The sequence below is a fragment of the Gekko japonicus genome, unplaced genomic scaffold (assembly GCF_001447785.1).
Source record: "Gekko japonicus isolate JY-2015 unplaced genomic scaffold, Gekko_japonicus_V1.1 scaffold129, whole genome shotgun sequence".
Lineage (NCBI taxonomy): Eukaryota > Metazoa > Chordata > Lepidosauria > Squamata > Gekkonidae > Gekko > Gekko japonicus.
Genome location: NW_015168049.1, coordinates 432,603 through 445,538, shown reverse-complemented (window position 1 = coordinate 445,538; position 12,936 = coordinate 432,603). Strand labels below are relative to the sequence as shown.

General features: G+C 46.8%; 1 protein-coding gene across 1 annotated transcript in view; it reads left to right on the top strand.

Annotated features, from left to right (window-relative positions):
• Positions 1-12,936, top strand: part of LOC107113077 (chromosome unknown open reading frame, human C3orf67) — a 225,152-nt gene that overhangs the window by 70,670 nt on the left and 141,546 nt on the right. The window contains exon 7 of the mRNA XM_015414332.1: positions 12,444-12,584. Coding sequence (XP_015269818.1) covers positions 12,444-12,584 — 141 coding nt within the window. The remainder of the gene's footprint in view (positions 1-12,443; positions 12,585-12,936) is intronic.

Here is a 12,936-nt window from a genome sequence, read left to right as displayed (position 1 = left end):
TGACACTGTCTAACCATCTCATCCTTTGCCGTCCCCGTCTTCTTTGACCTTCAATCTTTCCCAGCATCAGGGTCTTCTCCAGTGAGTGCTCCCTTCTCATTTGGTGGCCAAAGTATTTGAGCTTCAGTTTCATTATCTGGCCTTCCAGGGAACAGTCAGGGTTGATTTCTTTGAGGATTGACTGATTTGTTCTTCTTGCAGTCCAAGGGACTCTCAAGAGTCTTCTCCAGCACCATAGTTCAAAAGAATCTATTCTTCGGCGCTCGGCCTTCCTTATAGTCCAACTCTCACAGCCATACATGACTACTGGGAATACCATTGCTTTGACCATGCGGACTTTTGTTGGCAGGGTGATGTCTCTACTTTTTATCATGCTGTTTAGGTTCGCCATCGCTTTCCTCCCAAGGAGCAGGCGTCTTTTAATTTCATGGCTGCAGTCACAGTCTGCGGTGATCTGGGATCCCAGGAACGTGAAGTCTGTCACTACTTCCACGACTTCCCCTTCTATTTGCCAAGGAGTGATGGGGCCGGATGCCATGATCTTAGTTTTTTTGATGTTGAGCTTCAAGCCCACTTTTGCGCTCTCCTCTTTTACTCTGAGCAAGAGGCTCTTTAGATCCTTTTCACTTTCAGCCATTAGAGTGGTATCATCTGCATATCTGAGGTTGTTGATCTTTTCCCCAGCAATCTTAATTCCCGCTTGTGATTCATCCAGGCCAGCATTTCGCATGATGTACTCTGCATATATATTAAATAAGCAAGGTGACAGTATACATCCTTGTCGTACTCCTTTTCCTATGCTGAACCAATCAGTTGTTCCGTATCCGGTTCTAACTGTCGCTTCTTGGCCCTTATACAGGTTTCTCAAGAGACATGTGAGGTGGTCTGGTACTCCCATCTCTTTAAGGACCTGCCATAGTTTGTTGTGATCCACACAGTCAAAGGCTTTAGCATAGTCAATGAAGCAGAAGTAGATATTTTTCTGGTACTCTCTTGCTTTCTCCATAATCCAGCGAATGTTGGCAATATGATCTCTCGTTCCTCTACCTCTTCGAAACCCAGCTTGTACTTCTGGCAGTTCTCTATCCATGTACTGTTGAAGCCTAGCTTGTAGGATCTTGAGCATGACCTTGCTAGCGTGTGATATGAGTGCAATTGTGCGATAGTTTGAACATTCCTTGGCGTTGCCCTTCTTTGGGATTGGAATGTATACTGATCTTTTCCAATCCTGTGGCCACTGTTGCGTTTTCCAAATTTGCTGGCAAATTGAGTGCAGCACTTTAACAGCATCATCTTTTAAGACTTTGAATAGCTCAGCTGGAATACCATCACCTCCACTAGCTTTGTTGTTAGTAATGCTTTCTAAGGCCCATTTAACTTCACATTCCAGGATGTCTGGCTCGAGGTCAGTGATTATACCATCGTGGTTGTCAAGGTGGGATACAGTGCACATGCACTAGATCGATCGGCATTGTAGCAAGCTCTTAACAGATTTTCGCGCCCAAACCTCAGGCATGTGCAGGAACCCCACCACACATGCCCAGTGGGGTGGGCGCGGACATCCCGCCAGTTCCTTTATTTCCGCTGTGCTGGAAGCACCTTCCTTTCGTTGGTCTGATTGGTAGCTATTTTTCCTCAGAGGCTCTTCAGATTTCTCTTCAGTTTTTTTTCCCGCTTCTACCTTTATTTTTTGTTGTTTTCTTTAAAAAAAGAGAGAGAGAGAGACTTTGTTTAGTTGAGGGGGAAGTTTTTTGTTTACCTCACTTTGGCCTTCGGGCTTCGCCCCCCCACCTCTTTTTCTTCTCCGTCATTCTTATTTTATGGAGAAGGTGGGGCTTTTTCAAGCGTTGCAAGGGTTGTAGCAGTAAGCTCGCTCCACCTGACAGCCACACCCTTTGCATTTTTTGTCTTGGCGAGACGCATCGACCAGAGTCCTGTCAATACTGTGCCAAGTTTTCCAATCAAACCAGAAAAAAACGAGCAGCGCGTCTCCAAGTAGCATTATTGGAATCGGCGTTAAATCCCACTTCAGTCATGGATTCAGAAGTGCCGGTAAGACCATCGACATCGATGTGTTAGCCGAATTGTTTTTTATTTACAGCAATTGGCAATTTATAAATGGGTTCTTGCCCGTTTATACCAAGGTCCTGTTCCCACCAAAGGTTACCAGTAAAAGATTCGAGCTGTTGTAGTTAAAATAGATGTCTTTTACTTAAATGTATATCGGAGGCCCAAGTCCCTCCACCGATACCGACCATCCACATATTGGACTCCCCTGTCCAGCAAATGGAGCCTCCTTACTCCGACATCGACACAGCGGAGCTCCTCAGTCACCAAATGGGTGCAGAGCTTTCCCCCGGTCCTTCGACTTCGTCAGCATTGACAGTATCAGAAGCCCCCAACATCGATCCACGTCGGCACCGATATGCCTTATCTGACACGCAGCGTCACCCACCACGTCTGCAAACTCAGCCTGTCGATATCGACACCCGCGACTACAGGGACGACTCCCACAGACACGCCACTACCTTGTCTCCCAGATGTCCACGGACCAGAAGTCGCTCCCCAAGAGTCTTCATGCCCCCCCTCCACCAATGGCTTGGGATGAAAGACAGTTGTGTTACCTGTATGGGGCTTATCCTCCATCCATGCTGTGGTTGACTCCTGCGAGCTATTCTGAGTGGGATCGCTATTCGTCTCACTCTGCTCATAGGTATAGGTCTCCTCACAAGTCGAGGCCTTCAGCATCTCTATCACGTCCTCCTGTAGTCGAGCCGTCCCATCTCACCGTGGAACCAAAGCCGTCCCATCACACCGTGGAACCAAAACCTGTTGTTCCCGTCACCCAAACCAAACCCGTGGTCTGTCAACAAGACACTTCGGTCCACACGGAACAACACGATTCTTCAGATTTTATTGACGAGGACTCAGATACGGAGGCTTCTGAGGCTCACACCTCCCCTGACCATGCATATCCAAATCAGGATGTCGCAGAGGATTTACCTATATCTCCATCTGACAACCTCACTTCGTACACTGAATTAGTAAAAAGAATGGCCCATTCTTTAGGCCTCTCTGTCGTCCAACAACATCCGCAAGCGACGGATTCAGTATACGATATTGTACAGCTGGATAAATCTTCCACCATAGCATTGCCTATGTCCTCAGTTCTTTTACAGGCAGCAAAATCTCCATGGCTCAAGCCTTCATCTGCTTCTGTTTCAGGAAGAAAACTGGACCACATGTACAGGATCCAAGAGTCAGAGGCCGAGTTTCTACTCTCACACCCTCAGCCAAACTCCATGGTTATTACATCTTCTTCAAAATCCAAGAAAATGTATTCAACACTTTCGGATAAGAAAGGAAAAAAATAAGATGCGTTCGGCAGGCACTTCTATTCCACAGGGGCATTGGGAGTCAAGGCCACTAACTACCTGGCCTGTATGAACCGGTATCAATATACTCTCTGGGAATGGTTTTCCAAACTTCTGACCCACCTACCAGAAGATAAACTCCAGGCAGCCAGACTCTTACAAAAGGAAGGCATGGTGTTGGCAAAACAACAGCTCAACACTACCAAACATGTCCTCGAGGCATCTTCAAGAACCATGGCTTCTGCAATAGCTCTCAGAAGACATTCCTGGCTTTGCAACACCACCCTCCCATTAGACACCAGATCTTATGTGGAAGACCTCCCCTTTGATGGCCTGGGGCTTTTCAATGCAGCTACTGACTCTATTCTACAAGACTTAGATAAGAGCATTAAAGCGTCTCGAGCGCTGGGAGTCTCATCCTCTGCGAGGCAACAGTACTGCCCCCGCACCTGGTCCAGGTCCTGGCAGAGAGGCACCCCAACCCATCAGTTTCCGGACACAAGGTGGAGACCGAGAACATCTTCGGGAGACCAAAAATCAGCCTACCAAAAGCCAAAGTTTGGTTCCGGACAACAGGCTTCCCGCAGCAAACAGCCCAGGCCCTCCAAGCAGGGTTTTTTACTTTCCTGTCACCGAGTCAGCTCATACCCGTCTTTTTCCTTTTATCCATGCCTGGCGTCTCATCACCTCAGACGACTGGGTCCTTTCCATCTTGACCCGAGGTTACAAAATCCAGTTCCATCAGAACCCCAACATTCCGGTCGTCGTCTCCACACCCCCTTCCCCACTTCTCCTCGAGGAGGTGTCTGTCGTTCTGCAGAAGGGAGCCATCGAACATGTTCCACCACACCTCCAAGGGACGGGATTTTACTCCCGATACTTCACGGTCCTGAAGAGAGACGGAGGTGTTCGACCCATATTAGATCTCAGGGAACTGAACTGTTTTGTGACCTACCACCGCTTCCGCATGGTCTCCCTACAGCAGATCATGCCACTACTTCGCAAACACGTCTGGATGGCCACCCTAGACCTCCAAGACGCATATTTCCACCTTACCGTCCACCCCTTCCACCGCCAATACCTACACTTTGTGATTGACCAACACCACTAGCAATACACGGCCCTCTCATTCGGCCTTTCCAGTGCCCCGAGAGTTTTCACAAAGACTATGATTGTGGTTGCAGCTTTTCTACGAGTCAGAGGGGTGTCCGTCTACCCATACATAGACGATTGGCTTCTGGTGGCTCCCTCACAGCATGCCCTGGTCTAGAATATGACAGAAACTCTGTCCCTACTGGACAACCTTGGCCTAAAGTTCAGTCAACAAAAGTCTCACCTGTGTCCTGTCCAGCGGATACAATACATCGGCGCTATCCTGGACTCAAACACATGTATGGCTTACCTACCTCCAGACAGGGCCGCAGACATCATTTCCCTAGCCACCGTCATCCATATCCAACCTTCCGTCACTGCTTTCCAAATCCAGAGGCTGCTCGGTCTCATGGCAGCGACTACGTTGGTTCTCATCTTTGCAAGACTCAAAATGCATCCCTTGAAACTATGGTTCATTCGCAACTACGACCTGTTGAGGAACGCTCTCACTGTTGTCCTATCCCCTCCTCCCAGCATACAGGAATCTTTACTGTGGTGGACTGTCCCTTCGAATCTCCTTCAGGGAGCGCCCTTTCACCCTCCGTCACGACCGATGCTTCCCTGACGGGGTGGGGTGCACACTCCATGGGCCTTTGTGTCGGGGACAAGTGGAACACACATACGAGGAACCGTCACATAAACTTCCTCGAACTTCTGGCCATACAATACGCTGTAACCAGTTTCCTCCCCTTAAGGGAAAATGTGTCACGATCCTAACGGACAACACCACGGTGGTGTCCTACGTCAACAGACACGGGGGCACTGTCTCTCTACGCCTCTGCACCCTGGCAATCAATTTGTGGGAGCTTTGCATCACCAATGGCATATTCCTCGTTGCCACTCACATCCTGGGATGCATGAACATGGAGGCAGACCAGCTAAGTCAAGCAGGACTCAGCCTTCACGAGTGGGAGATGAACCCAATATACCTCCTCCCACTCTTCCACAGGTGGGGAACTCCCCGAGTCAACATTTTTGCCACAAGGAACAACAAAAAGTGTCCTCTATTCTGCAATCTTCTGCAGTCGGGGAGGCAACGACCCACAATCTCTGGGAGACAGCCACCTTTATCCTTAGTCCTCGACACATCTTTACCTGTTCCCCCCTTACCTCTGCTTCTGAGAGTGGTCCGCAAAATACTCAAGGACAACGCGGACTGTATCCTCATAACACCATGGTGGCCAAGACAACCTTGGTTTTCAATGGTCCTTGAGCTATTGCGTGGGATATACCATCAGTTCCCCCCGGACCTACTCCTTCTCTCAGACTCACCCATCCTTCATCACAACATACCACAGTTGAAACTGACGGCATGGCAGATAACATCGCAGGCTTCTCCTCACGTGTAGTGAATGTCCTTTTAAATCCGAGGAAGCCTACTACTCGGAAGTCCTACGCCTATAAATGGAGAAAATTCTGTTCTTTTCTGGATAATGACGCCCCTTGAGCCACCTCAGCTGGCCTCGAAAAAGTTTTCAATTTCCTTCTATCCTTAGCTGACTCGGGACTTTCCCACTCCTCGTTAAGAGTTTATTTAGCCGCTCTGTCGGCTTTTCATGTTCCTGTTGACGGGTGTACTCTGTTTGCACATCCAGTTTCCAAACTTTTTTTAAAAGGTTTACTTCACCTTTACCCTCCTGTGAAATCTCCAGTCACTCCATGGGACCTTCCTCTGTTTCTACACCAGCTCACGAGGAAGCCCTTCGAACCACTCGCAACATGCGAAGTCAAACTCCTGGCGTAGAAAACGGCTTTTTAAACTGCCATTACCTTGGCCAGGTGAGTGGGAGAACTTTTGGCTTTCTGGCACGATACACCTTACCTGTCCTTTCTGCCAGACGGAGTCCGCCTCGTGCCAGACATCTCCTTCCTTCCAAAGGTGGTGTCAGAGTTCCACCTACAGGTGGAGGTCTTCGTCCCTGATTTCTTCCCAAATCCAATATCAGTGGAAGACAAACTACTCCACACCTTGGACGTGAAGCAGGCTCTCCTCTTCTATCTCAACAGAACACGCCCAACTAGACGAGAATCACAACTATTCGTCTCATACGCTTCACCATGTCTGGGGACTCGCATCACGGCCCAGTGCCTGTCAAAGTGGATTGTAGGTCTAATCCATCTATGTTACCTACTCGCCAAACAGCCATTGCCTGGCCCCATCAGGATTCATTCTACCAGGGCTGTCGCAACGTCGACTGCCTTCCTCCAGGGAGTACCACTGCAAGACATTTGCAAAGCCACTACGTGGGCCACGCCTAACATTTTCATTAGGCACTACGCCCTGGACGTCCGTACCAACACCAGTAACAACATGAGACGTCAAATTCTGTCTTCGGCTATGCAGTAAAAGACCTGCCAGCACCCTCCTCCAGGTAGGCTACTGCTTGCTAATCTCCCATTGGTGTGAAGCACAGAGACCACAACGAAGATAAGCAGGTTGCCTACCAGTAACTGGTGATCTTCGAGTGGTCATCTGTGCATTCACACCACCCGCTCTCCTTCCCCGCTGCTGTCAGCTTTTACATTTTTCTTAGGGGTTGATTCACAGCGGTTCGAAGGAACTGGCAGGATGTCTGCACCCACCCCTCTGGGCATGCATGGTGGGGTTCCCGCGCATGCTCGAGGTCTGGGCATGAAAATCCGTTAAGAGCTTGCTACAATGCCGATCGATCCAGCATGTATCCCATGGGTGTAAATGCACAGATGACCACTCGAAGATCACCAGTTACAGGTAAGCAACCTGTTTTTTCTCGGAAGACTCATTGTTCCTAAATTATGCACCTCCTTTGGGTGCGGAGAGAGTTGTTAGCCAGCCAGGTGCTCTGACTTCACCTTCAGAAATTTTCCCTGGCTTATCTCTGTCAACCATCCATTTTGTGTTATTTTGGGCCAGACAGTGTCTGATAATTGTGATTTTTGAGGTGCTATTATATGAAGGGTGTTTATGCCTCTTTGTCTATGCGCTAAAGTGCCCTTCTGCAGGAGGAGGGGTCTAACTGCTAATATAGCCTGCTAATTTGCCTGACCTCTGAGTCCACTTGCCTTGCATTCTTTTTTGTCTTTCTGTTGATTTGCTGCTGCTTTTTTGCTTTAGTCATCTGGAGATCTTTGTGATTTCTCTCTTCTTCTGGGTCTATATTCCAGAGGTTTTCCTGTGGGAGACTGTAAGGTGGGATTTGGTACCTTTTATAGGCCAGTATTTAAATTATATTGTTTTTCCTTCCTTCTGATTCTACCTTTCTGTAAACTTCACCTTGAACCTAGTCCCATCGCACACCCAATTTGTAGCTTGTCTTTCAGAAAGTTTACAGAGCCGCTTCCTACATTTGTGCTCTTGCTTCAGATACACTGGCCCTGTTTGTGACAATAGATCACAATAGTGAAGATGTTCAAATACATAGACATTTCTTGAGTGAGAGGAAATCGTTCCAATTCAGAAGGATAACTGTGACCGATCTGTTGGAGAAGGCACATGGCAGTGAACCTCTCCAAATGCTTTGTTATTTTAGCTGCTTGGGTGTGCAGAGGAGTAGGGCTTCGCTTGACCTCAGGGAACTGTCACTGACAATGGCCAACAGTGGAAGAGTGTGGTCCCTTAGGTACTGATTGCTTGCAGTTACAGTCTTCCTTGAAACAGGTGGTCAGTTTTGGGTGCTCTTCCTAGTGAGCCAGTGTATCTCGATTTAAGCAGAACATGTTTTCTAAGCCCTGGACTAAAGTCCCATAATTTTGATCCCAGTATATTGTGGTGGTGGTGGTTGTTTTTAGAAAAGGCACCTTGGAGATGGCATTTTAATTTTGTGTTTATTCTCTCCAGGTGATTTGAATGTGTAAGCTTTTTTCCAAGGACCAGTATTTTGTTCAGCAGAGCTGTGCCATCTGTGCAGGCAGTCTTTCACCATCCATTAGCTAGTTGATTTGTTATATGTCAGTCTGGAAGGAAGTCTGTCATATTGAAATGTTTATTGAGTGGCTTTCACGAGGGTGACAGCTGAACAGGGGGCTGTACCAGCTGAAGGCAAAAGAGAATTGGCATTGCTTTCTACTTAGATTGACAGGATGGCGGCGTTTTCCTGCATACGTGTACTATACAGAATATAGGACTAGAAATTGCAATATTAAGCTAGAGAGAAAATGCATAGATTACGAACAGGTTATAAACTGTTGTGGTTGTGAAGAGTATCTCTTCCCTTTAACGATGCTCAGTAACTTTCCGAGATCCTGATACCTATTTTTCATAGGGTATTCTGTCAAGGTGTCCATCCCCAGAGAATTGTAAGGGCATCCCAGTTGGGGGTTTGCAACCCACCTGAGGCTTCGGCCTATGTTGAAGACCACTGATTTAAATGAGGCATGAACATGTTAGTGTTGCAAGGCTGAACTAATTAGCAGGTAACATAGGAAGCGGAATGTAGTGATATTTTTGGTGTGATGTTAATGATGGGTTGCAACAACTTATCTGGCTGGTAGTTACTATGTTTTGTTTTCATCCACTAATGATAGGAATAATCTAGTGAGATGTTTCACAATTACCTGAAATTTACGCTTTGTTAATCTATCAAACATTGCATTACAAATTCCTAAATGTTTGTTTCCAAAATTTACATTTTCCTTTGAATTAGATGTTGCATACATACTGGAACCGAGTGGCTTGGTTTTCTTCTTTTCATGTCTGGAGTAAATTAGCATAGTTCTGGTAGGAGCTGTGGACTGAGTTATTTTGACTTGATTAGGCAAAGTACACAGTCCACTAGGAACCCCTCCTGCTCTTGGTTTAACTCTCATGTTTCAATAGGGGTTGTGCTACAGCCTTTCCCATTGAACCAGGCCCTTATTACTTGGGTGGAAACGTTTGGCAAGGCATGAGGTGATGAAGAGGTTGTTTCAAATTACTTTGGTACCTAAGGAAAACACAAATGCATACACACTGGTGCAAAACAAAAGACATGTGATCTTTGCATACCGTAATAGTGCTTACCAAGGACCCAATCCTGTGCCTTCCTAAATGCGTGTTCAGAAATGGAAGTACAGGAGAAAGCAGTTATCAGTGGACAATTTTACAAAAGAAGGCAACAGAAATTGGTCACATTTGTGAAACAGTGCAGGCTAATTATCTCACATTGAAGTTGGAAGGGTTTTATTCACTTTAATCTGGATTAGAGCAGTAAGGCTGAGCCTTTAGGGGAGATCCATGGAATTGGGAATCAGGTGGATAAGTAGATTTCTCTCTGCAAAGCTCTTTAGATATTTCTCTGGAGGCAGAGCTGCGTCTTCACATATTGTTTCAGCTTTTTCATTTCATATTAAACTAAGAAGCTGATATGCCCTTCCAATTAAAAAAAATGTCTGGTGTACCCCGACAGTGCAACTCCTGGCCTCTCTCTCCCGTTCTCCTGTTGGGAGTTGTTTTTTTGTTCTGTGCAATTGTTTGCTTCTCTATTATTGATATCAACATTGCCCTGGGAACTGGTTTTGTCAAATAATGTGGAATGCATTTATGGGTGGCTAGTTTTGCAGTATCGGGACAAAACCCTCAGATATGCATTAAAAACAGCACAACCCAGAATTACAGCACTTAGTTTAGTTGAAATTTGCAAATGAAAAGGACCCAGAAGTCACAGTTGTATGATGGCATGGGACCTGTTACAGTGCCATACCCCTAGGTAACATGAGGCACCCTGGACCATATGAAAGAATCTCATGCTTTGCTTCCTTCCCATGTTGGAGTTAGGTTGATACTAGAGTCGGGAGAACCTGTGATGTGGGCTGTTGCTTGGGCAACATAAGAACTGGGCCAAAGTTTCAAATTCTACAGTGTTCTCTTAAGTACAGCAGTTTAGAAATGGAATCCAATGTACCCTGATGCTGTACTGGATACTTTAGAGAAATCTCCATGATCTAAATTGTGAGAGCAGTTAATTGTTGAGTATATTTTAATTGAAAAACCTCTCCACCCTGAAATCTAATTAATTCTCACCCCCACACGCAGATTATTTTAACAGTAAGTTACTGTTAACAGCAATCATCCATCTGCAATTATGCCTTCTACGGAAGATATAACTGTGTGTGATTACAAGTTGTGTATTTATGGGGCCAGGAGGAGTCAGATTACTGTCTTGTTCAACCCACTCTAAAGACTTTCCTTTCAGTACTCCCGTGTGTCAAGGATGGCCAGATCACCAGAACAAGAAGAAGTTCAGCTATAGCCCACATCTGGCATTTGTTTGCTCCACTTATGCAGGGAACCTTTACCTTGCCCCCCCCCCCCCCCCTGGGCCAATCATTTTGTGCACTCTTTTTAGGATGCTGCTGAATGTTTGCTAAGATGCTTGGCAGAGGAGGATCAGTTAACTGAGATGAGTCATACTGATTTCATGGTAATAGCTTTCTCCTATGATGAAGAAATTAAAAGCACAGCTTAGGTCCTTGTGGTATTATTCAACATCAGGAGGCTGTTTCTAGAATGCTAAACTCTTGACATTTTTCTTGGAAACCAAGACCTTCTGATGGGCCATTTGTCTGATCTATTGGGGGAGGGGCTATGTTTCTGGGTTCATATGAGGTTATAAAGATCCGCCTAGTACTGCTAGTTCCTGGTTTTAAAATGATGGCATAGATCCAGGGATCATAAGTTTTGGAAATAGAATAGACACGAAGCGGGACCCGCAATACTCGCGGGGGTGGGAGTATTCCTAAAGGCTCCTGGTCTGCAGAAGCAGCTCCGTAGGTAAGCATTTCCCCCCCCCGGCCTGCTGATTCCCCCCCCCGGGCACCGGCGGCGAGGCCTGAGTGCCTCCCAGCCGCCGGGCCTGACGATCTCCCCCCCGACAATTCCCCCGCTGGCACCGGCGGCGAAGCCTGAGTGCCTCCCAGCTGCTGGTCTGCCGCAGAGTTCCCAGAGCGTTCTCTGCGCATGCGCAGAGAGTGCTATTTTTTGGGATTTAAATATACCCCGTACAGTTTTTAAAACTCTTTAGATTTTTCTGCACACCTGGGGACTGCCCCAAGTGTGCAGGAAAATCTCCCTGCCCCCCAAGTGCCCTGATGTGCAGATTTAGATATCCGCATGGAGGAGGCAACTTAGCTATTAGATATATAGATAAGTTGGGGAACTGTGGGATTGGTGGGGTAACCTGTCCTGCCCCCTCAGCTTGCTGAATTGGCTGCTCATGGGGGGTGGGGCTCCTCCTCTTCCTCATCTGCCCACCAGCTGGAGAGGGGGCCCGATGGTATCTCTTGTTCTTCCACCACTTGCCATGTACCCACCTTACTGCAAGAATGGATGGGAGTGGTATTGGCTCTCACTCTGCCCAGCTTGTGATGGCAATGTAGGGGGAACAGGCAGCTCATACTCCTCCTCCCACACCCATTTCTCTTCCTTCCTGGCTCATGTAGTAGCAGGTGGCTGCCCCTCTCTTCCCTAAAGTGGCGACCAATATCTTGCAATATAGTGTTGTGAGAACTGTCTTTTCTACCAAACCTTACATTTTAATTTTTTAATGTATTTTTCTGCAAATCTGGGGGACAGTCCCCTGGGTCTGTTAGAAAACAATACCATGTATCTGTCCTTGGCCCCGGTCTCTGGGTTTTTTGAGCTGTACAGGGACCTGGTTCCAAATTAAATAAATGTTTGGCATTGTTTTATTTACTCTCTCGTTTTTTGAGAGTTTGATAAAACGCATACCACCTGTTCATTTTTTTCATTTCTGTTTTGTAATCGGGGGCTAGGAGCTTTGAAAAGCATGAACATGAATTTCGCGGTGTGTGTTTGTGTGCATGCATTTGAGTGTGTACAGAGAAAGAGCACCTGTGAGATGCAGGCCGTTACCTTGTAGGCTACATTGTTTCTGTTAGCTGTTGCAGAAAAGAAAAATCCTTGCCTTTTTACTCAAGCTTGTATTGCTGTCTCATTCACAGTTGATGGGCCAACAGATACAATTCCACGAGCCTGTCAGTTAAATTCAGATGTGCCACAAATCACACAGTTGCTGAATATGAATAAGCTGCGCCTATCTGATCACAAATGTGGCAGTCGGCCCTTCACCTCAACAGGATCAGGTAAACTAAGATATAAATCTGTGCTTGTTAGATACTGTGTTCTTCTGATGAGAATTTTATAGTCTCCTGTAAAAGGCAGTGTGGTGTAGTGGTCAGAGTGTTGGACTAGGATCTGGGAGACCCAGGCTCAAATCCCCACTCTGCCATGGAAGTGGCCTTGGCCCAGTCACACGTACTCAGCCTAGCCTACCTTATAGAGTTGTTGTGAGGATAAAATAGAGGAGAGGAGAATCATGTTAGCTGCTTTGGATCCCTGTTAGGGAGAAAGTTCTACTCTTAATGGAATGCATAGAACCAGTTCTCTGTTGCTGGTGTCTTCTGTTGGAGGATGGTTACAAATGGGGTAGTTGGG